This window comes from Grus americana, chromosome 14 (assembly GCF_028858705.1).
Source record: "Grus americana isolate bGruAme1 chromosome 14, bGruAme1.mat, whole genome shotgun sequence".
In the NCBI taxonomy this organism is placed as follows: Eukaryota; Metazoa; Chordata; class Aves; order Gruiformes; family Gruidae; genus Grus; species Grus americana.
Window position 1 is genome coordinate 11,431,321 of NC_072865.1, and position 27,886 is coordinate 11,459,206.

At 40.8% G+C, this 27,886-nt stretch overlaps 1 protein-coding gene across 13 annotated transcripts; it reads right to left on the minus strand.

The window, feature by feature from the left end:
• Nucleotides 1-203: 203 nt before the first annotated feature.
• On the minus strand, nucleotides 204-26,943 carry CREBRF (CREB3 regulatory factor). Of its 13 annotated transcripts, none has more exons than XM_054842223.1 (10): nucleotides 26,839-26,943; nucleotides 17,097-17,274; nucleotides 15,992-16,117; nucleotides 14,054-15,137; nucleotides 13,421-13,522; nucleotides 9,542-9,736; nucleotides 7,395-7,584; nucleotides 6,908-6,981; nucleotides 6,382-6,504; nucleotides 204-6,139 (listed from the first exon to the last, which is right to left on the minus strand). In XM_054842223.1, the coding sequence occupies exons 2-10, from the start codon at nucleotides 17,103-17,105 to the stop codon at nucleotides 6,024-6,026; spliced, it is 2,019 nt and encodes a 672-aa protein (XP_054698198.1). In that variant the 5' UTR covers nucleotides 17,106-17,274; nucleotides 26,839-26,943; the 3' UTR covers nucleotides 204-6,023. The 13 variants fall into 13 exon arrangements, 9 of the variants coding, with proteins under 9 accessions (XP_054698198.1, XP_054698197.1, XP_054698202.1 ...); XM_054842222.1 differs by lacking the exon at nucleotides 26,839-26,943 and adding an exon at nucleotides 26,297-26,550; XM_054842227.1 differs by lacking the exon at nucleotides 26,839-26,943 and adding an exon at nucleotides 18,221-23,537.
• Nucleotides 26,944-27,886: the final 943 nt, after the last annotated feature.

A 27,886-nucleotide genomic window follows, 5' to 3' on the forward strand; every position in this document is an offset into this window, starting at 1 on the left:
GTTCTCCCCGCGGCCCCACCGCTGACCGGCCCTGTGCGGGGCAGCTCTGGGCACCAGCTGACTGGGCCGGGGGAACTGGTTAGTTCCTTACTAGCCATGAGCCCTTCCGGGGGAACTCACCGACGGTACCCGGAGACCGAGGGCATTTACTTCGAAGGAGAACACGCCATTCGCTATCGCTCCACACATACAATGACTCGAGATGGTATTTCCTCCACAATTTTTATTTTAAATTACAAAGGATGTTGCATACATTGATGAATTTGTATCTGAATAGAAGTGCTAGGGATCAAGGGTGACAGAGTAAACAAAGTCAATAGTTTAATTGTGCCTCTCTTCAAAAAAATAAAAACTGCACAACTATTAACCAACATTAAACATTGCAACTCTTAACAGATCATGCTTTTCACAAGGTAAATTTATTTTCTAAGAGACAAGACTTTCAGTAAGTTTTTCTGAGCTCCAGTTGGAAGTTGATTATAGAATATCAAGGACAGTATTACAACCATGACCCCAAGCATAGGGAGAACAGGATGCCATGTTTTGTTTAAAATACCTTTTTTCCTCCTGTCAACCACCGACATCCATCAGCCTTAAGAGTTCACCCAACCGCAAATACTGAGCAATAAGTTTTATTTGGACATAATATCCTGGGAAGATAGATGATTCAAATCAGAACATAAGAATATCCATTATTACAAGAAAGATTAATAAAATTGCTACTCCTAGGTTCTGTTTCTTAATCAGACTGATAGGGCGAAGTGTGCTTTTGCCGATACCAAATCCAATCCAGAAGTTTTCCTTACACTAGCTAGTTAACTCACCCAAACTTGACTTACACACATACCTGACTACAAAATATTCTTAACTCAAGAAAAACTCCGATGTTACCTAAAAAGTTTGGAGTTTTTTATGGAAAAAAAGCGTGGCTTAAAATAGCTCTGGCTTCACTTTTAGTTCCACAGCTCTTTAGAAAGACAATAAATGCATAGTCAGTATTTGCTCTTGTGGAAGTTCATGAATGTCTAAGAGGCTGAGGACTATAAATCAGTGCGCGCAGGCACACACACACACACCTTCTTATGATAGAAGCACTGGGGGAAAAAAACATGGCATATTGTGAAAAGTAAATTGTAGAAAGATTGAGACATTTTTGTATGCTGTAAAGAAGATAGAACCTAAAAAGTGCCATCTTTTTCATTAATGACATTTAAGAATCCCAATTTATATTGGGAGATATTAAAGAGTGGTGTTTTCTCAACATACTAATGCCCTTAATACAGTTAGAAGAAGAATCAGTCACTGAAGCAGTGACTGTTTGAAATGTACTTCACACGATCCCTGGGGTAAACAAAATAAACCTTAGCTGTGCGCAAGGCTGTGTCAATAAGCCAAGACCACATCTAGCAGCACACTTAACTAGATGATTCCAACTGAAGCCTCCAGCTTAAAAAGAAAATAAAATCATGATTAGATGCATTCTTGAAATTCAGATCACAAGGCCAAATACAGATCCTAACATTCACGGTACATAATTGGGTTACGCCTCAACAGAATTTCAGGAAGACTAGCAAGCACATTTGAGGAACAGAATTGCATTTGCTATTTCTGCTGAAGGCAACTTGTATACAACCCTTTGAAATTCTCCTGATAAAGCCTTTTCGAGCTTTAAAAAAATAGCTATGTTTAAATGATTTATGGAAAAGAAAAGCACATCCAGTCTTTATATTTTGTGAATAAGCTGTTTTATTAATGAAGGCAAATATCAGATAAATATTAGGGGGGGACCTTTTTCAAATAAAATCAAAACTGACACCTCTATTTCAGAAGTGTCTGGTTGCTTTCAGGTTAGTTAAAAGAAGACCCTTCATCCATTTTTTTTGTTTAGTTGTTTGTTTTTGTTTTTTGTTTTTTTTTTTTTTAAAAACCCACTTTTTCCTGGCCCTCTTAGTATGGAAAAAAAGTCTGCTATCTATAAAGAATTAGGAACTGAACACAGCTGAGCCTGACTCTCATATCAGCTTTACAGCAATGCAACTTCATTAAATCACAATGATTTCAACTGGTATGGTAATAAAACCCAGCCCATCCACACGTAAACATAGCTTTAGTAATAAGTCTCTCTCATCCAAAAAAAAAGTACTCGCCACGTATCAGTAAATGTGTTCAATAAACCATAAAAGGAAGTGTTAGCAAAAGGGGTTTGGGGCTAAAAAACACCCTCCATGAGCACCCCCACATTTTGCAAGGCCATTCAAAAACTAGTCTTCCATACAAATACAAAAGGACTACTATTGAGAGAAACTGAAATCAGATCTATCCAGACTTTCCTCAGGATGCTTTTATCAGTTCTGATTCAATTTCAGAAGGGTTAGGTTTGGAGAGTTCAGAGGGAATGAAAAACATTTAGTTCTAGATGTACAAGTAAGGCACAATATAAAGCCACATCATCATCTGTCATGAAGGAAGTAGGAAAGGACGAGAATCATACATGGTACAGTAGAACAAGCAGTCCATCAATTCAAAGTGTGGCACCTAAGTTCAGACTGACGAGATCTCAACAAGAGCAGTTATGACAGCATGCGTTTAATATGGAAACAAATTCTAGAGAATCCAGTGTATCAGAAAAAGGAAGAGCTTTTGTTTGTATTAAACCAAAAATGTGTAATTGTTTTTGGATATAGGATTAAAAGTGAATATTCACAATGCCTACACTCAAAAACAAACAAAAAATCCAGGACTTCATTAAGATCCACATACCATGTATGAACACTGAAAATCTTTAGAAAATGGTCTTCTCTAAAGATCATCCAAAAATGCATGCCACAATTGCCAAAAAACAGAACATGTACATTTGTTGGTTTTTATACCCTTATAAGATTTTTGTTTGTGATAAGTATACACTAAATGTATATATTTTAATGACACTAGAGGAAGCAGATTGTTACTGGCATTAAAGTACAACCATTTCTAGACGGTTTAAATGCCACAGAGTCCCCTGGTTAAAATGTAAAGCTGCACAGCTTGCCTATGTCACCTTTATGATAAAGTTAAACCAGCAAAAGGTCTTATCTTTACTCTACATTTTACTGCCAGGTTTTATTTATATCAAGTATCGCTGCAGCATTCTGACCAGCCCAGAGTTAGCAGCAAGTGGCAGGAATCATATAAAACGCAGTTTCTTTTTTTTTTTTCCTTTTTAAACAAAGTGCTTTTCTAAGATATACATACATATAAATAGGTACAAAATAAAGTGTCAACATTAAAAAGCTCAACTATTTAAAAGCTTTAACTTAAAATAATACATAGAAAACACTGAAATGCAAGGGTATGGAATTCACTAAAGATTCAAAGTCTACTTTGAAATGCTAGACCAAAATCATATTCTGGTTTTCAGACAAAAATAAAAAGCTATAAAGTTATATTTGCCCAGTATTTCTGAGCAGTAAAAAAGGGGCTTTTTAATACCTTGTCAGTTTAATTTGTCACAGAAGTTTTGACCTGATTGCAAAACTGCTCTCTTAATGTTTAGAAATGCTGCCCTGTCTACACAGTTTGGCTATAGCATAAGGATCTCTCATATCCGAGCAGTGCGGTAACACCATCCATCAAAAAGGAACAACAACAGTATTCAAATCTTGGTACAGACACGGCCTTAACTTCACAAGAGACATTCTTCGTCAGGGTTTTATGGGCCACACGCATCTCCAGAATAACTGCAACATCGGCAATAATTACAACAGGAATACATCTGACCCACTCTGTAAAGCAGCAGCCAACTCTCACCTCATCCTAATGACAACAAAACCACCTGAAACAAAAACACCCACATTCCACTCAGATTTTGCACGCCTTAAGTGGATTTACAAAGTCTTGCCTAAATTGCCCTGGGTATTTGTTCAGTCTCTTGTAGGAAAGACTTTCTGTACAGCTCAGTAGTGGTATTTTGGCCTCCTCCTCCCTTTTGACTCTTCCAAAATATTTAGATACAAAGTAAGCTGTGTGCACACTCCCGAGTATGTGGCAGGACTGCCACCTTCATCGGCCACTCTTACTGCACTATTACCGATTCAGACCTTTTTTTATATAGTACAAGCTTGGATATAAAAATAATTACTTATAAACAAAAAGGAATCACAGTACAAACAAACTTAGACAAACTAGAAATGAAGTGGAGAAATTCCCCAAAGGGAGCGGGGAGAGAGCCTTCATGGACTTTTGCATTTTTGCAGCAGCTACATTTGAAAATATTTGGTATTTCTATTTTCAGTAAACAGTGTTTTGTCATCTTTAAATAGGGAGAGAAAGAACAGGGAGGAAAAGGGGGCGGGGGGGGTCCATGAAACCAGAGAATGATCTTGCCTTGAGATAAAGGACTTTCTCATCAAAGGCTAAAGCTTTTAATCTGTACGTTAACACTGACTACAAAGCCAACTCTTATTAGCAGAAGAGCAAATAAGAACTGTGTGTTAATATTCCTCAATCATAGAAACTACTGAATTAACAAGTCACATATAAGTTTGAAGAAGCTAGTTTCGAAATACCTGTACAAAAATATAAAAGTCTATAAATTTTTTTTTGTTGTTTTGTTTGAAGCCTGTGTTGATCCTTGGAAACATCACATGCATAATAATACATCAACTGGAAAAGTGGCAACTAAGGAATTAGATATTTGTAGCTCTTTTTTCTCTTTACATATATACACATTACAATAAAAATAATTTTATTTTGGTTGTTTGGTGGAAGTATACTACAACAAGCTAAATATTTTTTTTAAATTCTCAAAGTTGAAAACTATTTTTACCAATAGCTTACTAAAATCCAAATATATTAAAATCTCCTACAGTAAGTGCAGAGAAAAAAGATTTAAAGACTCTGAGACGGCCACCAACTTATCTACCATGGAAGCGAACTACAAGAACAGCAAAATAATATTGTTATGTATGAATGCTCCTTCTGTAGATAATTGGACCCAAACAAAAAAATTCACAGTTCAGTAAGATCCCTAACCCTGACCTTTAATTTTTTTTCTTTTTTTTCATTTGTTTTTACATTCAGTACAGTATCATATAAGCTGTGCAAAACTTTACTTAGACTGGCAGTTCGCCATATCAGTTGCATTTGTCTTTGGTACAAAAATAAACAATCGCATTAATGTGCAAGTATTTGTTTTCTTCCGGCCAAAGTACCGAAATTGAGTTTTCTAGAGCCATCTTTTATACAATACATAGACTCTGTGGCATATATCTACATTTTCAACATATTCCTATATACATTCAAAAATTTTAAGAGCTGGAACAAATACATTAAAACCTATAATCTTACCATCTATACATCTCGGTTTTTCCCCTCAGGGTTTTCTTCGTACAAAACTTTACCAGCTTATACTGATAGCTCTCCCCCCAAAATACAAGGCACAAAGAATATACTTTTTTTCTCTTGCTTGCACAGACATTTAAATACTATATTAAGCTCAGAAAATTAAAGTCTTATATGGCACACTAGCTCTAATGCCATGTGTGCTATGTACAAGTTAATGGTTGCAAAGAAAGCTTACTGGTTTTTAAGAATAAAGAAAATCCAATTATTAAAAAAAAAGAAAAAAAAAACCCTAAATTGACAGCTTTACAAAAAAAATGCTTCCTCTTATTTTACTTGGAGCATAAACCTGTCACAATGTCTGGCATATGCTAAAAATCTTTACTAGCAAAAATCACGGTTTTGCTTCTAAAACAAAAGTGATATAGTCTGGTCCTAGATAACCTAATTTTAAAAAGAATCCTCATCTCTGTATTTAAGCTTAAAGCAGCTTTGAAACTATCTGGTTTATGCTCCAAAAATGCTATTAAGCATTTTAAATCATGCTTTGATTTGTTTTACTACATTGTTATTTAAAAACAATGGAACCTAATTGTAAGTGTTTACACAATGCTAAACTGACATGCAGACCAGAATGCAATTTACAATGAAGTACTTGACAACACAGGTAGAATCTGACCGATGAGAACAGCTGAAGTCATGTCTTAAACTTTTGACACTGGTATTCGTAGCCCTACAAGGCCGCCAGTGGGGTCTCCTTCTGCAGTCTTCTCTAAAACTTGATTCACAAATTCTGATGTCTGTCCAGCTACAGGTAGTCCTAAAAAGAGAGGGTAAGAAAATGTGCTGTAAGGTTACGATTCGTTGCACGTATTTGTACAGTCTTGTAAGAGATGCAAAGCCAATGAACGCTTTGGTTAATAACCAACGAAAAGGCATAGACAATTGAAATTAGGAAGCACTTCTTTCTTTTTCTCTACTTCAGAAATTGTTTGCAATCTAACGTATCATAGATTGTATGTCTCTTCACATACATGCAAATAAATTAAGTTCAGTGCTTACCAAGAGTGTCTTTAATAAGTATGTTCAATTTTTGTTCCATGTTGACTCCTCTGTCATCTTTAGGTACCTGCACCCGATTAACAATTTCTTGTTTAATGGAATTGATCACAAACAGTAAGTTATCTGCAAAGAAAAAAACCTGGATTAGATTTACAGCACATCGCCCCAGAGCAAAAGAGATCCACGGTTGTGCACACACTGTTATCCTTAAGTGTCAAAGGTGTCACATCGCACTTACTGTAAAATTAAGATGTAATGGTTTGTATCTGTAAACATATTTTAAAAAATATTTACATTACACGCATATGTTTACATAATTTACATCTGTAAATTAGCTCAACACTGCAGGTAACCCAATTCACGTACACTTTATGGAGCAGACTGTTTTTCTACCAACAAAATTGTTGGGTTTGTACCAACCCTGTTTTCTCTATAAACTGCCAGGTATGACCCAGGTTACACGATGGTGCAAAACACAGACTTGCTTGAACAAAAGAAAAATTAAGATGTGAAGAGTTGTATTTACCATATTCCGTGTTGAGACCCCAGAGTTTTACTTTATTGGCTTCATACTGGGCTTTCTTTTTTAGTCTACAAGCCCTATAGTAAGAAGAGGGGAAGAATTAGAACACTAACAAAAATTCCAGAATACTAAGAGCATCTGTTTGTTTGCCACACAAACTTAGCAACCAATATTCCCAGAGCTGTGATGTACAAAATCATCTAGCTACTCACTCACCTTTGCTGACAGCACTCTGCTACCTATATTTGCTTGCATTTCACATTTCTGGATTTTCTCACTGTATCCATCATTTGCCCTGCAGCTAAGTAAGCCAGCTTCCAGTGGAAATACATCTCCAAAGTGCCCTGCTGTTTGATAAACTGGTCATTAGCCCATTGCAGGAACTGCCACAATGAAGCAGGATCTCTTGAGGCAAAAATTAGTTAGACCTTAATCATACAGTTGTAGTAATCCAAACGTACTCATCCATGTAGCATTATCTAACATATACCTGGAAGCCAGCTTGTTCTTTTCTTTTCTTGACCTCGGTCTGGCAGTTAAGGGAAGTTCACTGACTGGCGTCAGGTCACTGATCACCTTATTCAGCTTCCTCAGTTCATTACCAATCTGTAAAAGTTTTCTGGGGTTGGGAGTCAGGTCTTCTACATCAGTCCTCCGTGACTTCTTTGCTGCATATTTTCCTGTTTTAAATACGCAGAAAATTGAGTTGGGAAGTGACACAATACATACAGAAACCTGCAAAAAAAATTCTTAAATATGGGTTTTTTTGGGTGCAGTTTAAGTTCCTTTGTTCACTACAAGAGAATGGACTGGAATCATGCAATCCCTTTGGCCTTTCACAATAGAAAGAGCATTTCCAGACAAACTGCTTTGTACAATTCATATTACATCCAGATCAGATAAGAGCAAATACTGCTGGCCAGGCTACTGGATGTGATAGATCGTATATGCACAACTGTGCTGAAAAATGTATGTCGCAAGTTCAAACCCAGTTATTTTGCCCCAACTGTAACTTGCTAGCTCATGTGTTCAGCCAGTATATCCTCTTGCACACTCAAGTTGATTAAATTCCTAGATAAACTTATTGCTAAACTTCTGTATTAAGAGTGTTGAGGCCTGGTTCTGAAACGACCTTCAGTGATACTGAGCTTAAATGATCCACGTAAAGGCCAGTCAACCTCTCTTATATGCATCTGAAGCTATTAAGGTCTGTTTTTTCTGAGGAAATACACATATTCAAGACAAAATCTTTATTCCTTAAGATTCTCTGCCACTGCTATGTGTCTTTTTCTAGATTTCTATTAAAAATGCCAGTTGTTACAGATACTTGCATGAAAATGTTAATAAAACTAACAGATACTTGCATGAAAATGTTAATAAAACTAACAAAACCTGACTCAGAAATATTGATTAGAGCGCTAATGATTTAGCATGATTTATCTGAGATAGTAGATGACCTTGGTACATGTCTGTATATGAAAATAAAAAAAATCCTGCGTGTATTATATTCTGTAGCTTCTGGATATTAAGTAGTATTTGATCCTACAAATCCCTTGCATATGCATCTGACTTAAAGGCCACTCACTCCTCCAAGTGTCTGGTGGGACTGAATCCTCAAGGCATGTTTGGTTTGTTGTTTAATAACAAGTATAGATATAAGCCTTCATAAGAAGGAGCAGTGATAGGGACTTTAGGTACTGATATTTCACTACAAGATAAACAAGCATATAAAAACTAAGGAGATTAAATTAAAAAAAGTTTTCTTCCCTGAATAAATCTACAAGTAGCAACAACAAAAATATTTTGGTTTAACAGAAGATAAACTGCCATGTTAAAGACAGTAATTTTCAATTGTAAGGGAACATTAACATTACAACCAGGGAAGCTGGTTTCATTTTCTCCTTGAAAGCCAAACTCAAATGGAGCAGCCTACCAAAGAGGTCCTGTGACAGGAAAACAAATGTTACTCCTAAGAGTGGTTTGTTCTGGGTGATGCGAGTCATCTGTGTGGTAGAGCAAATTGCTAATCAAAAAGTTGCAGGAATAAAACACAGTTATTAGACTAACTGGTGTACGTTTCTAAGAGAGTATTTTAAAGAAATAGTTTATTCACAGAAGAGTAACTGCTTCACTGTGCGGCATTCACATAGATGGGAGTAACAAGTAGGGAGGAGCAGAGAGACAGTTATGCCTTATTGCTTGTCCTACAGTTCATACTACAGTTAACGTGAACTTTGCGTCTCTGATCACTTCCCGCTTACTTCTAACACAAGCAAGACTGAAACTAATGCTACAAGGAGCAAGTATCAGTCAAGGACCCATCCATGATGTTTACAGTATCACACTGAGAAAATTCTGAGCTCCTGGGGTTTCCACTGAAAGCGCTTGGAAGTTACAATTCTCAATTCATCCGCCTTCCTCTGGAAGAAACCACACTGAAAGTTACTACTGTATGTTCACTGTGTCTTCCTTGGACACCATGCAGAACTCTGCTAATTAAGCAACAGACTTGCAGTGTTTTAATGATTTATTTTCATGGCCAAAACACAACCTCTCGACACTTGCAAATATGGGACTTTGGCTACTGAAGGTGTCAGAACTAAAGACTTTCACTTGTGACTAGGACTCTATTCTTACCATGATGGAGACCATTCTTCTGATACATGTTACTTGGTAACGTATCTCGATTCCACTCGGATGGCCTCAGCATTCTTTCTTGTTGCGATGGTGTTAGTTGCTCACTGTACTCCCAGAAGTATCTTCGCTTGCCTCTTTTCCGAGAGGATATTGCAGTCATTTCTTTTAAATCCTCCACAGAATCATTTTCATACCCTAAAAGGATGCATTGCATTGTTTATATAATGTTGACCAAACTGTTTCTAGCCCTTTAACAGCAGACTGAGTATTCAAGTTAAGAGCAAAACCACAGACGAGGCCTGTTTTACATTATCTAACAGACTTGGTTTTCAGCATCAACTACTATGGAGTATTTGCCTTAAATCTAGGAATAGACATTGAGCCACTGATGGTACTTCATCAGTTGAATAGAGACAAATTATTTATGCACTGAAAGCCCCTTTTTATTCTCTGACCCCTTAAGCCCTATTGCTCTTCTCCCCCACAATCCCACCACTGCAGAGTGCAGACAACAGCTGTTGGAGAATGTTCTTCCATCCTTACAGTTTGCTCTATGAATTTGCGGAAACATAATCGTAACTCGCCTCCACATTTTAATTTATCTCTAATCAAAAAGCACAGAAAGAAGCAGATAACAAAGATGGATTAGCAAAAGACTAACAAAGCAAGCAGAATTATTCAATCATAGAATATTATGAGTTGAAAGGGACCCAATAGGAACATTGAGTCCAACTCGTGCTCTTCCTTGAGTTTGAACACCTTTGGGAAATAAATTGAAGAACTCGTCTCTGTCAGACTAAAGGAAGGGGGCTCTGTTATCAGGACAATGACCTAAAGCCCATAAGAAAAGACCATCTAAATTGAAGGGATCTGGACACAAGCTGTTCAATGTCTTCTTCACCTCTTTAGTGGGATGAAGAGAAATGATGTACAGTAAAGCTACACAATATTTTAGAGGCATATTCTGATGCACTTGATATGATGGAACTGTTCATGAAATACATGAAAACTGTAATGTCACTATCCATATTGCATAAATATTTATACCATAACTATGTAAACACAAACCACAGGTTCTGAAATCCTACCTATGCTTTAGAAATTAAAGACAACCTATACTAAGGTTAAAAAACCCCAAACCACTGCATTCCCTTTTGTACTAAAATACTAATAGTTTACATATACTTAAAAAAGAATGCATTTCAAAACATCACATACACTGATGAAGCTTAAAGAAAAGCCACTGAAGGGACTGTAAGCTTAACAAGCCTTGACCCCATACGCTTCAGCTCTGCTTCATCTTTTAACAGTAGCACAAGGAACACTTTCTTCTTTTTAAAACAGTCCATTCAATGAGTCTGTTTGCACTTGAAAAACCAGTTGAAAGAGGAAAAACAAACTTTTTTGCTTTGGTCTGACTCTCACCTCATAACCCAAAGTATGAATAAATGTTAGGTGCGCAGAAGGATGAAATCAGTTCTAAAGTCCTGTTTCTAATCATTTCATCAACTCATCATTATTCTCTAGTTTATTAAAAAGATAGTATTTCAAAGACAAATCAAACAATGAAACACGCTTTATAAAACATTTTTCTTGTATAGCCAAAACAATTACGACAATTTACATTAAAGTGTCAAATACCATAAATATTTTTAACTCTACTTCCAGTTTACCCAAATGCTGTTTGACACAAGTATCAAAATACTCTTAAAACCCTACTTATTTTCCACTTGAAAAATCATGTCAACCTATGTAACTCATATATATATATAAAAATTTAGCCCATCTTCATGATAACACAGAATTAAGCAAACTGATGAAAACAAAGCTCTTTAAGAGCTGATGTGTACAAATGTACAAGGTTAAAATCAAGACTTCCTGTTTGCTTGTTTAAACTATAATTAAGTTAGCAACTTAAATTATGTTGACTTAATGCATCCTGCCTTGCAACTCTAACATTGACCTGCTATCATTTTAAAGTTACATAGAATCATCTAGTGCACAATGTCCTAACACAGTCCGCAGCATACAGGAGTGCAACAAATCCGTTTAGCTTTTCTGCACTGTATTCACCTTCCTTGAATTCTCCTCTTAGCAAACATCATATAGCAGCCCCACTTTCTTTGGCAGGCTTCTAAGAAATCTGAAAGCGTTCTAGTATTTGCCTTTCAAGCTCTTTGCAACTCCCTCCTAAAAATCTCTGTTCACATCCCTTACTATGGTTTTAGGTTTAAATTAAGTAAAACAGAGAACAGGATAGCCACGACTTCTGCATTTTACCAGATAAAAAGCAAAAATAGCCCTGCAAAAAAACCCCAAAACACCAAACAACAAACCAACACAGGAAAACCCTTCTCTTTACCATTTAATCATACTGACTTCTGTCAAACCATTTCTGAGTCCTTTTCCCCCAGCTAACGGTCCAGGTGCTCAGAACAGACACAATGCAACTTCTGTAAACAATCTCCATGTCTCTGCAAGCACGTCTCCCTTTCAGCTATTTCTTCTCCATTACTACTGAAAACTGCATCAGTTGTTTCATCTCCCCTTTCTGGAATCTTCTGACTACCTGATGGGAGCAGCAGTCATTTACAAATATTTCTATTAAATGAGATAGGTAAATTATACTAGCAATGGCAAAAAAAGTTTAAGTGCTAGAAAAGGCCTGGGCTGATAATTCCCGTAATAAATTACCTTTGCAGGTGACCAAAATTGCTAAATCTGTATCATGGTGATAATAAAAACATTGTTGCCCAAACCAGCCTGACAGCCAATCACATTCTCCACGTTCCTGAAGTTCACAATATCCAAGTATTTCCTCAGACAACACTAATGCTTTAAGAAAGCATTTCACACACTCCAAAAACATACAAGAAGAAGAAACACAAACAAACTGTGTATAAAATACATCAGAGGGTCAGCAGTAACTAGTAAGTTTTTGTCCTTTTAGTAAATTACATCACTCTAAATTTATCAATTGATTTTGGTTTCAGTATTATGGAAGGTTAAATCTTCCTGTGCCATGCCTATTTTTAGACACTTTATCCATAGTATTTACCTTTTCTCTAAAGGTAAAAAAGCAACACAAAGTATGAGAGTGACATAATTAAAATACCTGGAGACATTACCTTCTAATATATTCAAAAGATATAATGAAACTTTTAATATCACCATACTTGATGTGAATGTTCATTCACTTGAAGTTCTAGCAAGCCTGTATAAGTTCCTCAGTTGCTGTACTTCACAACGTAGTTGTATTTTGAAGGCAAGAGTGATTGCTTGTCAGTAAAATTTGAACAAGCAGCAGCTAATGTAATTCCACCAAATGAAATCCCAGTATTTTAATATGATACCTCTTTTTCAAGGTTACCAGGCTTTCTTTGCAACATGCCTCCACGGAGTGCAAAGCACCGTGCAGTACAGCAATCATTACAGAGCTGTAACAGCTACTTAAAGCCCCCGAAAGCAGAGGGAGTTCAATTCAGAAGAAGGGAGGAAGGGGTTTTAAAATGCTAATGAAAATGTGTTATGTACATATAAAAGTAACATAAAGGGCATAATGCTTAACAAGTTTAATGCCAACTCAGGAAATCTACTTAGAAAATAATTTAATCTGAGAGTTCATTATGACAAACACCAACAAGCTTTAGGGAAGTTGCTGTTTTTAAAAAGGAAAAATTTCAGCTGCTTCCCCCGCCAAGTTACATATTGCCAAATGTCTGAATACCTTAATTCTTATACTCTACTACAAAGCATTTATAACATGTGAATATTATAACACGTGAATATTATAACACTTTCTACAATGAAACTAATACTTGGTTACAGTTCTGTCCCTTTCCCTTCAGATTTTTTAACACAACGTTACCGCTTTGTTACCTTCTAGGTGAAGGTTAGTTCTTATTTCTGTTGTTAAGGCTCCAGTTTTACATGCAGAAGAGAGGAATTCAGTATCCTTTGAAGACCCACTAAGTGTTACTGCTGAAAACCACCAACAAACAGTTCTATTAGTTTCAGTGGTAGGTATTCTTGGATTCTGTGGAAAACTGTTCTTACAGTAGGACTTAAGTAACTATGAAATTATTTCACTCAGGCTATGATTTCATACCAGCTATCAAGAGATATATTTCTGGATAAATTCAAAGCAGCAACCTACTGAAGCTCTAGAAAGCTCTGCACATCCTATCATCAAGCCAAGAAAAAAGAAGACAACAATTGCAGGTAATTGCTCTACAACCTTAGGCTACAAGCTAGGTTTCCTCTATTGTCTATTACTATTTTTGTTGCATGACCACAGTTAATGCATTTTTTTCTCAAAACTGGGCAACAGAGACTTTGCATAGTTTTCACTAATTACATTTTGCAAAGCACTTAGAAAAATCTGGGATCAAAGTTCATGATTTAAGATCAGTGTTGCTCATCTGTAACTATAAAGCATTCAAAAGTATTTTTTCCCACTTGGCAGACAAATCCATTAACCTCCACATTAACAAACCCCAACACTGCTGGTACCTGGTTCTGAGAAAGTATCGCTGATGTCGTCATCTTTATCATCCTCATAATCTTCTTCCTCATCATCATTTTCAGACAGCTCGTGCTCGCTGCCGAATCCTTCATCATGGTCCTCATCTTCAATATCGTCCTCATCATCCTCATCTTCCTCAGGGTCTCCTTTGGCTGACTGTTCACCCAAACTGTCTGTTACAAAAAGAGAGTAGTTGTGCTCTTCTTTCTTCTGTGAAGAATCTGACACCAATGTGCTGGCAGAAAGACTGCTCTCCCCCACAATAAGTCCTGGGGTTTCCTGGGGTGGACTGAGGAGCAGTTCTTGAGTCTCTTTAAAAGGCAAAATAGGAGGCGTACTGTGACTATGCGGGGACTCTAGTCCTTTCCTTTCTTGTCTCTTTGCTACAGCACCACAATAGCAGGTGTTTTCCTTTGCTGCATCAGCATGTGTCTGGCTCAGCACCGGTCTGCTCTGTGGTAAAGGATTGATCTTTACTTTTGCCTTTTTAACATAGTCTTTACATTCAACATGAATGTTCACCTTTTCATTATTGTACACATTGGTCTTCGCCATGATTTGTGTACTGGAAGCAGGCTGAGTTGCAGGTTTGCTTGCCTTCTGAACGTAGTCCGACAAAGGTGCCTCAGCCTGAACGTTCTTGGAGGAACAGACTGGGGCTGCTGCTCTGGTTGCAATTTTTTTGCCGGGTAACAAAGAATTTAAAGGGTTTTGTTTTACGCTAAAGAGCAAATCAGGGTAATAGAGAGAATCAGAAACAGGTTGGGAGTCCTCACTGTTAAGCTGAGCCAGTGTCGGCGTTTTGCTTATCACCTCTTCATCTTGGTATGGGCTTGAAAAGTCATCAAGGCCCAGGTAATCCACCTCTTTTGTTCCCCAGATGTCACAGCTGGTTAATTTAGTGTACTTAGTTAAGTCTTCACAGTAGGTGTCCCACTGCTCCCACTTTGAGGTGAGAGCAGCTTCTTTGTCCAGGATGTCTGTAAAAGACTCCAAGTTCTCAAGGTCTTTGCAGTCCTCCATTGAAAGTAAGTTGTCTCTGGAGCTTTGCTGATAGTCCATTTCTCTGTCCTGTGCATAAGACGACAAGTTAAAAATTAATTAAAAAAAAAAAAGTATCAATCATCTGTGTCCTCTACTTAATTTGGTATGGTGAGTCCAGTGAAGTGTAAGAGAATGATAACGTATGAAGATACTTCGACTTCCAACTAAAAGCTTCTTTTGGGGGTCAGACTAAAGTCCAGCTTCCGTGCTTCAGCAGCAGATCCTTCTGAAGAGATTGCTAAAGATACAAGTCAAATGCCACTGGATTCTTTCTCTGCTACTGCAAATTCACCTGGTCATCAGGAACCAGACTAGTATCAATATCCATGTATTTAAAATACAAAAGACATCACAGGCAAGCTGTTCTAGTCTCTATCAACCTAGGTCGATCTTTGCTGTGTGCTTAACAGAATACGCTCAAGTTTACCAGTCCCTGGAAAGCCTCATTCTAACATGATCAATTAACAACTACTAGCTACCTTTCTCCTTTGATGCAGAGGGAAAAAAAAAAAAGAATGCTAGTATAAGGAGCTCATGAGTCAACTTTTATTTTGTCTCCCCTGCATTCACAGCTTGGGTGAAGTAGCATATAGCTGCTCTTGCAGAAAAGATTGTAAGGAAGAGTCTCAAGCACCATTACATAATGTCCACACAGCTCTATTTGAGACTCAAATATCAAGCCTCTCCTGATGGCCAGCTTTAACAGGCATCTATTGAGGAAGCATCACATTTGCTGGACAAGCAGTTAGGCTCTTCCCTAATCAGCAGCTAGCAGTAATGAATGATCTGCTAGCACTCTTGAACAAATACCCATTTATTACTATACAAACTCAGGGTATTAGTCAAGGAGAGGAAGTTATGTACGCACAGAGATCACCTACCAGTTCATACATGAAGTCTGGATCTGAACTGCTTGCCAAGAGATCCGTGCTCATCAGAGTCTGCTCTGAAAACACATGGCTCCGAAAAGCGTCCCCAAAAGGAGGGTCCATTCCACTCACACTGGGCTACAACAAAATTGATACTGATGTTTGCAGCATGCTATAAAAAGGCATATTCTCTTCTTCAACAAAACATAAAGAGCATTGCCATTCCATCCAAGTCTCTGAACATGTGCTACACTTGCATCTGGAAGGTTTTCACCTACACAGATAAGCATGTCATTTCTCAGAGCGACAGAATGCTTTAAGAGCAGCTAACAACAAGTGGCTCTAATCAAAGGACACATTTGTATTCATCTTATAGCTGCAAGAGCATTTCTCACTCATTCTTTTTTGTTGGTTTGAAATTCTCATGTGTTTGCCAAGTTTAAGGATATGTTAGCATTTGTAGAAGAGGAGAGCGAGTACTGGCAAGATCTGCCAGTATCAATAGGCACTACACGCTTGCAGAGCCTTCACCCTGATACAAACTATTTTGTACTAAAGCAGTATTCGCTGTTTTTAGAACCATTAGAATCATAAAACTTCCACCTGAGATTGTAACAATAGCAAAATTTATTACAATTAAACCAAGAGTGTTATATCTCTCGAGAACAAAGTGGAACCTTGCAAAAAAACATTATGTGGGATGACTGGGCATGCAGGGAATGGGCAGCAAGGCTTTCTGCTACATTTAATTCCAGACCTCTATTTGTCTTCTAGACACACTCGCCCTGAGGGCTGGGAAGGGAGAAACACTGTACTGCTGAAAGTCATTCAGTGTGCTGATGTGTGAATCACTGCAGTAATAAAAGGCTGTTCTCCTGGCATCCACCCTCATCAAGACGACAACTTTGCTGAATCTTGTTGTGTGAACAAATACAGTACCAAGAGCAGCCACAAAGCTTCTGCCATAGCCACTACTGGGACCCCAATAAAAAATATACATCATTTAATCGCCTCTAAATTCTCTCTGCTAATGCCAATCAAATTTGCTCTTAAACTTTTTTTTTAAATAAGGAAGCAAAATTATTTACAGAAGCAAATAAAATCTTAACAGATTTACCTGAGGCATTTCCAAGCCCAGATTCCCCAAATCCAATTCCAAACTTCTTGTTTTATTCACTTGTAGATTCCTTTCCAGCTTTACTTCAGTCTCAGTGAGTTTACACAATCCATGCAATGAATTTTTTCCTTAGGATGACTTCAGTTCACCCTGATGGAGGTCTTCTATTTGTAGACTTCTGTGTAGAATAAACACAGCAAACCCCCAAGGAGGTAAGTAATCTTTCACCAAAAAGGTCAACAGCCAAAGTGAAGTAAAGACAAAAATTTCCCCTGAAAAGTGATCATTTCTCATGCTGGAATGTATAGTAATTTTCTTCCCCTGTCATCTTTCATCGAAGGAAAAGCCACAGATGCTACAGAAGAGAGTTCCTGCAAAAAACTTTTTGACTGAGTTATATTTTGTTGCCTTTTTTCCTCACTGCCGAGACCATGAGCTCTATAGATATATGAGAAGAAAAGCCTAATTGGAAATAACGACTAGCATACTGCTGGGTATACAAGAGAGAAACAATCTTTATGACTAATATATCAAGGCAAATAAATTCTAAAAATGTCTCAGGCAAACATCTCAAAATACTAATTTCAAAATAGACAGAGATACTGTTTCAGCAGTATCTCCTCCTTTTCTTAAGAGTTGAATCCATCCAGCTTCAGATAAGATTATATCAATCACTCATACAGCAACATCTAGTGGTAGAGGGATTACAGCAAGCATGCTCACTGCCCAGCAGTATAGGAAGGGAAGAGACGGACTTCACCATCAGAACTAACTAAAAATTGTGCAAAATTCAGAGTTGCCTAATAAAATATCTTCCCTATTAATTTAAAGTAAGGAACATGTTGAAATTGGTCCAATTTATCCACCAGTAATTTTACCAGTTGTCCTGGTTTCAGCTGAGATAGAGTTAATTTTCTTCCTAGCAGCTGGTATAGTCCTGTGTTTTGGATTTAGGATGAGAATAATGTTGATAACACACTAATATTTTAGTTGTTGCCAAGTAGTCAAGGACTTTTCATCTTCTTATACTGTCCTGCCAACGAGAAGATGGGGGGCACCCAAGAAGCTGGGAAGGGACACAGCCAGGACAGCTTACCCAAACTGGCCAAAGGGATATTCCATACCATCTGACGTCATGTTCCATATATAACTGGGGGCTGGCGGGGAGGTGGCACGACTCAGGAAGTAGCTGAGCATCAGCTCCAGGTGGTGAGCAATTGTGCTGTGCATCACTTGTTTTGTATATTCCATTATTATTATTATTATTATCCTTTTCTGTCCTATTTAACTGTCTTTATCTCAACCCATGAGTTTTCTCACTTTTTTTTTCTTTTCTATTCTCTCCCCCATCCCACTGTGCATGCGGGATGAGCGAGCAGCTGTGTGGTGCTTACGTTGCCAACTGGGGTTAAACCACTACACCAGTTTAGCAGTTTGTATAGACCTGCTGCTACTTCAGATGTACGTCTGAAGACTTTTCCAAGCCTTATATCCTGCTTAATCCTGCATTTTTTAACAATGTAAGGAGAAACTGAAGTGCAGAAAAGCAAGCACCTTAGCACAAACATCAGTAGCTGTATCTGGACTAGAAGTATGACAAAAGACTCATAAAATAAGTAACAGGAAGTAAAAAAAGAGGAATGTTGTATCAAAAACAAAAATTAAAAAAATCATCCATGGTATCATACCTTAGCATCTAATGTAACTATATTGTCTTCAAGGATCCTGCTCTCTTACTGTCTTGCTTGCCCTACCCTTATATAAAAAGTCTCTAACAAAAAAGCAGCATTAGAGGAGCATGATAAAACACCCCGAACCATCATACTTGTAAAGTTTTTCAGCAATATCAGTTAAAATTCTCAGCTTCTTTTAGCACAATTCTTCACTCAGCACTGCTCCTAAGTCAGACTTTGGTGCAATCTGCTCAGGCTATGTTTATTCTCTTGTTTTGAAAAACAAAAAGTAAAGTAAAAGTGTTCTGCTACAGTGGAGCTATGTTCAGAACCCCCCAGCACATGATAGCACCCCCGTGATTATTCCTCTTTGCAGATATTATCTCATCATCTCAGCTATTTGTTACATTCAGCATATATACCATCAGACTGTGGTAAAAACAGACACCATGCAAAGAAAACTTTACTTATCAAAACATACTGCTTTTCAAATATCAGCTAGAATATAAAGAACAACAAGTCCAATTATACACAAGTTCTCAGTAAAACCACACTACCACTGCCAAAGCAAGCCATTCCCTGTAGGGCCCTAAGAAAATTTTCTTTCTGCTCTAAAACTTCTGGGGAACTCTTTTTACTTATCTTAAAGTGACATTTAAAGTTAAGTTTGTGTCCCAGGGCAACGTGTCTCCCTTCACCCAGCAAAGGCCACACTGCAGCAGGACCAGTCCTGCCTCTGCTGCTAAACGTGGCACGAACAACTAATTCACTTTTCAACCTGGCCTGACATAGGAGATAGGGCCTGTTCTTTAAAATAAATAAACGGTGTTCTCATACGCAAAGAGGCAAGAAGGATATAATCTTTAATACCAATCTACACCTGAGTAGTATCTTTCTTTCCATACAGAGTGGCAGAGACTGACGTCTTTTTCAGCAGAACATCAAATTAATACTTTGACGTCAACAGCAGAACACCACCACCACCACCATCTGAATTCACAAGGGAGACTGACAGAGTTCTGCCACTGCATGATAGGGGAAAGAAAGGAGATGTTTGCTACTCCTTTACCGGTTATTCTTTGTTATGTTTTTGTTAGAACACGTATCTCAAGCCATTCCACTGTCCTTCACACACAACTAGGAAAGGGGGGTGAAACTTAACCTGTACTGACACCAATTTCAGTAACGACCAACTAATGCTTCCAAGTGGCAGGACCAGGGAGCTTTTGGATCATTTACAAATCCTCAAAACAGACATTAAACGTTCAAAGTACTTCTACCATCTCAAAGACTGGAGTGATTTTTTTTTTAGCTATAAACTTTTAGCACCATTTAAGAATGACAGTGTATGTCCTCCTGGGTCAAAGCACTGTATCAGCTAATCCAATTGTTCCTGTAATTATCTTTATATTTCCTTCGTGACATTTTATAATATTAATATTTAAATGTGATTTGAATCCCATTAGGATCTATTCCAGTATTCTACAATGTAAGAATTTTCTTGGTAGCTCTATGGAAGGGGGAAACATGACGAGGCCACAAAAAGACAGACACTGCCTTGGGGAGCTGCACAATCTAGGCATGCTTCATGCTCCCAACAAAGCAGATCTACTCCCAACTGCTTTCTAAATTTCCCAGAATCATCAAGATCTTCATTAAAAGACTCCTGGTGTTCACACTTAACTACCAATGTTTTTTCATGAACTGGTAGATAAAGATGATTAGTAGAAGTCAATGACACATATGGAAGCACAGACGTAAAATCTGAACTCGCTGTGAAGGAAAGTAACTTCGTAGTCTGCAGTGGAAGTCCCATTTTTACAGAATTTATCATTATTGGCACTCTCAGCTCAAGACTGAGTTAGAACAGAATAGTACAGTTGTTACGTTATCTATATAATGAATACAGATTTGAATGAACTGAAAGATCTGTGGCACAGCTCAAGAATAGCAGTGTAAGAATTACTGAAGATAAAGATGCAGCATTTTCTACTTCAGGACAATTGTCATTAATGCCTTACATCAGCCCTTCCCAAATGCAGAGATACAGAGGTGAAATCCTGTAGTTGCTTCACAGCAACTGAACTACAGGTGGAATACAGAGCCTGAGGCATGGGGCAGGGTGCTGCCACTCCTTCTGGCAGCAGCCTGCAGTTAAATCAAATTAAGGTGATTAAGGAGCCAGTCCCTGAGTTGGTTCTGAGTCTGCAGATTCTTGAATCACATCAGTGCAGAGCTGTACCCCTGCTCCTGGGAGAAGGCTCGCTCTTTCACTTGGGCGTGATGAAGGGGAACATATCTCAGGAACTGCAATGTTCAGCTAACATTTAAGAATCTGGGGTACTGATGGAGGCATGCATATATACGTTGTTTAAAATCCCCATCAATCATCAATGAGTAACCAAAACCTGTTCTATAGAGTTAATAATTCATTAATCTTATGACAAATCCAATAAAAATCCTCTGCATTCATATTTACTTTTCAAAAATGTGTATTTAAAATAGTTTTATAGTTGTCCCAAGACACCCGGGAAGACTGAACTTCAAACAATCTAATGGCAGGCTTATTATGTGACATTACTGATGCAGCAGTACGTTTAAATTGGCAGACAGCAGGACCCAAACTCAACACATGCAGCATTAAGGAGACGCATGTCAGTTACCGTGAATGTGCCACTTCCCTAGACTAGTCAAACACCCTTCTGCGACAATACGTTATCCTTAAAGAAGATCCTAAAAGAGAAAACCCTAAACTGCTAGCTTTCACCTTGACAACTCTGAAAGTCTTCCTCAGTCACCTGTATGAATCATTTGTACTGTAGCTATTTCTGTCTCAATTCAGATGTGCATTTTGTACAATCTGAAAAGCACACAGAGTGTTGCTATACCATTTTGTTGATTGTACAGTGCTTATTATCACAGCAGCCAAATGCCTGTTACAAATGCATTACATAAATAATTACACTTTTCATGATGGTGACTCCATCATATGGCACAGTTTGTCAAAGTTACATTTTTGCTGCAGATAAAAAAATAGCACGTCACAAGAGCCTATCAATACTAAACCTACAAACTCAGGCTAAAAGATTCAAAATGCCAAACTCTGAATTTCAGAGAATGCACAAAAAACATGCCACGTATTTTAAAAGAACCAGTATGTACTATGCAGCGTTTGCTGTATCTGGACATTTTATGAAGTACTACAGTTAGAAATGCAAGAAGTTCTCCTACGCTTCTCCTAAAACTTTTTTCCTTCTACAGTTTGTGCCAGTTTGTTTCCTATTACAGAACATGCTCTGCTCAGTGCAGTCTTCAAGCACAAAATGTATTTTTCTTAGTTTTGTTTCTGAGTGTAATGTCCCTGATGTTGTTGTTTTTTCTTCTTTCTACATGATTCTTCAATTATTATCCAGACTTAAAAAAAATATTTTATTTTTCTCCCCCACCACAGAGACACTAAGTCTTCTTTTGTGGTTTTTTTTTGTTTGTTTGTTTCCATAGCAGGTGAGCAAAGACACTGTTGTAAAAGGTCTGCCTCTGCTTCCACCTGCCGTAGCCTCATTCACCTGCTCATCCAAAGAAGCCAAGTCCCTCTACCTTCTCAGTGATGTATCTGTATGAAAATGCCAGCATGAGCATCTAAGACATTATGCCCTTTGCTTTCTCTATCCGAGAGAGCAAACAACATCTGCTTAAGACACCCAGAATCTAAGCTTGATGGAGCATTGCCATTTAAAAGAACTAACTATATGAAAACTGTTTCACTTCTTTTAAGTCTCTTCCCTTCAGGAGAGGGAAACTGCTACTTCACTGTCTTTGTTCCTTTTTCTCTGCTGACCTTCCCTTCCCCAATATTATTTTTCTAATCCTACTTGCCCACAGCAGACAGACTTCAAGATCTGGAAGTGATACCACTAAACAGAAGCTCTGGTCTCCAATCACACACGCAACACTTCAGGTAAAAGAGCTGATGAATTACCAAGAAGAATACAACGCTACATTCTTTGCTTGCATTGATACCCCTACATGTCAATGCCAGCTACCGGATTTTGGAGGGGTATTCCACTTCAGCATGACTGCATAAGCAAATAGGCAGATGCCAATAACTGATCATCATGCAAGAGGCAGAAGAAAAAAAGTGTTTGGTTTGTTTGCTTTTTTAAAAAAACAACAATGTATTGTATCTATGTATTTTATAACAACTATGCCCAGAATAATATATTCCTACTAGAAGAACTGGCTTTTCTGTATATTCTGGAAAAAAGACTGAGATTTTATTATTATTTTAGTGTCAGAATGGGATGTGCAGCATGTTAAACTTATTACAACTACATTAGCATACTTAATTTAAAAAACTTTTTATCATTAAAATATGAATTGCATAAACCTTTACCACCGTAGAGTTCGAAGAGGTTTTTTTTGCACAAGAGCATTAGCAGCAAGACTAACATTCAAAATCTTTTCTGAGCCAGAGATTTCCCCTGAAGCAGAGCGCAGCCAAAGCCAAGATAGAAAACTAAAGCAAAACTAGACAACAGTTTAGCTTACAATCTCCAGCAATATTCTAGATTCCTAAATGACAGTTGTTTCTGTATTTTTTTCTGACAATGCAAAGTCTTTCTGGGCAAGAAAAAACCTAATCCTATAGTTCCCAGAAAATAATCTCTTACGATGAAGGGAATGATACAATCTAGTCTACTCTTCATACTGTAAAATTATGTTTTGTTATACTTATGTTAGAAATGGGCTATCAGTATGGCATACTTCAAAGCCAGCAACAAATCAGAAAAAAGCATCAGTCAAAATAATCCAAAAAGTAAAAAAAAAAAAAAATCAGTGCAAGAGTTCAAAAACAGACGGAGGATTTTTTTTTATATATAATAATATAATCAGGGAAATTACTATAGCAAGGTCTGAACTTTAAAATCTATGATTTTCAGAAACCTTTTGGCTTGACTTTCAAGCCAATGCCAACTTTCAAGCACTTCTTATGAAGTGCCAAATATTCTTATCAAACTTTTATTTTAAAACATCATTTAATTATGCTTCACAAACCACACTCCAAGGACATGCAAGTCATGGGAATCTAAACCAGTGCACTGCCTTATTTATACCACATATCAGTCTATTAGTTGGACAGAAGCTTCTATTTACTCCCAATTAATTCCTGCTAATGCTAAAAGGACTCCAAACCTTTGTCCTTTAAAAAGCTCTTTTACCACTCTCATTATTTAAAAAAAACATGGCAAGGATGTTCAGTGGCTTGATGCCTCTGCTGCAGACTTCTCTTATCAGTTAATACTCCCATCAAACACAGAACAATTCTTTCTTTGCTCAGGTAAACTGCTGGCTACAAAGCACTGTATGAGGTCTCTGAGTTATTATTCATGCCTCTAAAAAGTACCATCACTGAGCATTGATATTTCTACAAAAAAACTTTCCTGCTATAACAATCGCCCGTTATAATTCCTATAGAAATTCTGACTTAAATTTTTAAGTTGCCAACAATAAAAACTGACCAAGTTTCTAAAACATCTGTGTCTGCCCCTCCATAATTCTTACTATGAAAACGTATGTGTAGTAATAATAATTAACCCTCCCCACAGGGATGCTTAGAAGCATTTGGTTAAGCGACCTTAGGACAAAGGCTAACCAACCTTTTTATAATTTTTAAAAACATTTTAAAGTGTTTGAAAGATACTATCAGAATCTGATTCTGTTTTGCAGGTTATGTATTGCATGATTTCAACGAGTTACCCTCAAATGGCAACAACATGAAGATTACGCTTATTTTAAATGAGAAGTTAACGTTTCAGCTGGCATAGCTGAACGATCGAAGCCGTTCAGCCTGTTGCATAGAGAAGCCTGAAAAAGAGCCTGTGTTTTATACTGGAGCGTGACACAGTGAATTCTGGTCATTAAATTATCTTTGATATCTGATCAGTTACATTAGACGATGCCCTGAGAAATACTGTGGGCCGGCCTGGCCACGCTGCGCGGTTGTGTAGAGCCACCGCCAGCTGGTACTGCATACCGGTAATACCGCGGGCATCGTTACATAAAATAACGCCCAAGCCGCGGACCATCAGGACGGAGGGGAAACAAAAGTTCAGGCTTCGGGCCCTGAGGACACGAGGGGCTTTCGGCAAGCTGCCCCCGCGAACTTCGTCCAGCGGCGGAGAGGTGCGGAAGACCCGCGTGGGGGGACGCTGGGAGCCGGAGACACACCCGGAGGCAGCGCCTGAGGCGGCCCGGGGAGCTATCGGTATTTTATATAAAGTCTGGGGGAGCCGGCGGGAACGCGCCCCGTCCTGCGCTCGGAGGAGGGGAACGGGACCGCGGCTGTACGGCACCGCCTTCCCCCCCCCCGGGCCGTGCACCGGCTGCCGGCTGGTTTCGGCCGCGCCTGCGGACCGCGGCGGCCCGACCCCCAGAAGAGACAGACTCCCTGAGGTAAAGCGCTCCGGAGGGGCGGGGCCGCGGGCACCCTCCGCAGCCAGCGGCACCGCTCCAGCCCCCGCTCCTCCCGCGGGCAGCTCTCGGCAGGGCAGCTCTCGCCCGGCCCGGGCGGCCCCGGCCCACACCGCGCCCCCGCCCCTGACCCACTAACACACCTCCCAGCCAACATGGCCGCCCCGCCAGCCAGCGCGGAGCGCAGCCTAGCCCGGCCGCCACCACCCCACCCCGCCCTCCCCGCCCGCTCACTGGCTCGCTCCTCAACCACGCGCGCTGCCATTCGCCGCCGCCCACGCCGCTCACCCGCCCAGCGGCCCTTTCAAGCTCGGGTGAGGCGACATGTAAACAAACCCCCTTCCGCCGCTCCGGAGGGGACTGGCCGCGGCCCCGGACCACCCGGGCCACCTCGAGCGCAGCCGAAGCGTACCCGCCCGCCCGCAGGGCACTGGGAGTCCGCGCCGGCCTCCCCCCGGCGTGGCGGGAAGGGCGCGGAGGGCTCCCCTGCCCCGCGGGAGGCAGCCCCCGCCCTGTGGCCCCCGCCAGGGCTGGGGGCGGCCGGCGCGGCCTGCCCCGGAGCGCACCCCACGCTGCCCGGAGGAAGTCCCTTCCCAAGCAGCCGGGGCTGCTGCTCACCGTTCCCCGGTGAACCCCCATGCCCCCCAGCCAGTTACATAAAACGCCGTGCCGGAGCGGGGAGAGTCCCTCCCGCCGCCCTGCCCGGGACCCCTCCCCGTCCTCTGGCCCAGCAGCTCTTCCCTACGGACTGGAGCTGCCCCGCTGGGCGCCAGCACGCCCCAGGCAGAGAAACCCCACGCACACCACGGGTCACCCCCTGGCCGTCCCGAGCATTCAAACAGGTCGAAAGAGGACGAGGCGGCTACGAGCCTGAAAAGCAACAGAGCGCAGGAACTGCCGAGCCCTCCTGCACCCGATCCCCGGCGCGGCAGCGCAGACCGCACCGGCGCCTGTAGCAGGGCAGCCAAGCAGCCCCTCCACCCGCACAACCAGCACGACCGGTCTCCCCCGGCAGGACGGCGCTTTCGTTTCCCTGGCGCTCGCTGCGAGACTCACTTTCCTTGTAAAGGCACGGGCCGCTCCTGACGGATGGAGGTTGGAAGGGGCGCTGACAACTCGCTGCTAAGCCCGGACTCCGTCCCCTGCGCAGCCTGCCGCGTCCCTCCGCAGCCCCTCTCACCGCGCCCTCAAGCCTCATCGGTGCTGCCCCCACAGCCATCGGGCCCGGAACCTCGGAGCCGGACACCCCCCGCGCACAGCTGCCCTCCCGCAGCACCGGCAGCCACACCCCCAGCGGAGTGAGGGGAGCCCGCCGCCCCCCTCCTGCCCGCTGGGCACTGTCCCCTTCTCCTCAGCACCCGGGCTGACACACCCCTTCCCGCGCCCCGCAGCCCCCCGCCCGGCGCGCACACGCTAACACCGCCTTCCTCCCCGCCGGGACGCCCTACCGCCCGCCACCGCCCCTCCAGCGGGGCGGCGGGCCGGCAGCCGCGTCCCCGCGGACGGCCCCTGGGCGCCCCGCAGCCCCCCGCGCTGCCTTCCCGCCTCCCCCGGGGCGCAGCTGCCGGCCGAGGCCGCCCCCCGCGGCCCGCACTCACCGGGCGGCCGGGGCTCAGCAGGGGGCGCCGCCCCGCGCGCTCCGGCCCGGACCCTCCATGCGGCTTCGGGGTTTGTTTTGTTTATGTCCCTTCCTGACGGGTTCCCGGAAATCGCGTGACTCGCCCCCCTCACGTGGGGAGGGCGGGCGGGAGGGGGGGGGAAGGCCGCGCCAGCCAATCGCCAGCCGCAGCCCAGCCGGCCAATAGGGCGCCGCCCCGGAGGAGGCCTCCCCTGTCACGTGACGGCGGAGAGGCGCGCGGTGGGTATTTAAGGGAGGGCGGCGAGTAGCTCCCCCCGCCCCGGGAGCTCAGCGCTGGTCCTGCGGCTGCTGGTCTACAGCTACACCACAGCCCCTTCCACCGTGACAGGGGGCTGGCCTCCACCATTTCAGCCACAACTGGAGAAATTACTAATAAAAAAACCCCAACCCAGCCCTTCTTATCTTACTAAAGAATATTTCTTCTATTGCATTTCACCCCTCTCTGGTAACAAAACTTCTTCCTGCTGTGCTGAAAACCCATCATGCCTGACAATGCAAAGCAAAAAAGAAAATTTTTTTGCCCCATAGCCCTTGTAAGATGTGATTCTGGAAACAAGGGACCAGCCACCCACCTGACCACTAACTTAAAGCCTTTTGCATGAGTAAAATGCTTCCATCACTTCCAGCAGAGGAAAGCAAACTGCCATAAACTCTTCTGAAGGGGTTCCTGTGAGGGGCACAGATGCAGATATTTGAATTTCCTGAACAAAAGAAGTTAAAAGCATTTGAAGTGACCCTGACCTAACCACTTGCTCTACATGTTGCCAATGTTGATGACTTGAAGACTTCAAGACTTGATTACAGAGTCAGTTTCCTTGACCTCCTTCACTTTTTACCTTCCCTCAAAATATCAATACAGAGAGATCAGACAGTTTCCCTGCAGACTCAGGCTTTCTATCTATTTCAAGCACTACCAAGCTTCCTTCATATATACTTTTAACATTTTGCATTCTCTTGTCACAAAGCAAGAGGAAACGTTCAAGGCTTTGATATCTGCCTTGTTTGAA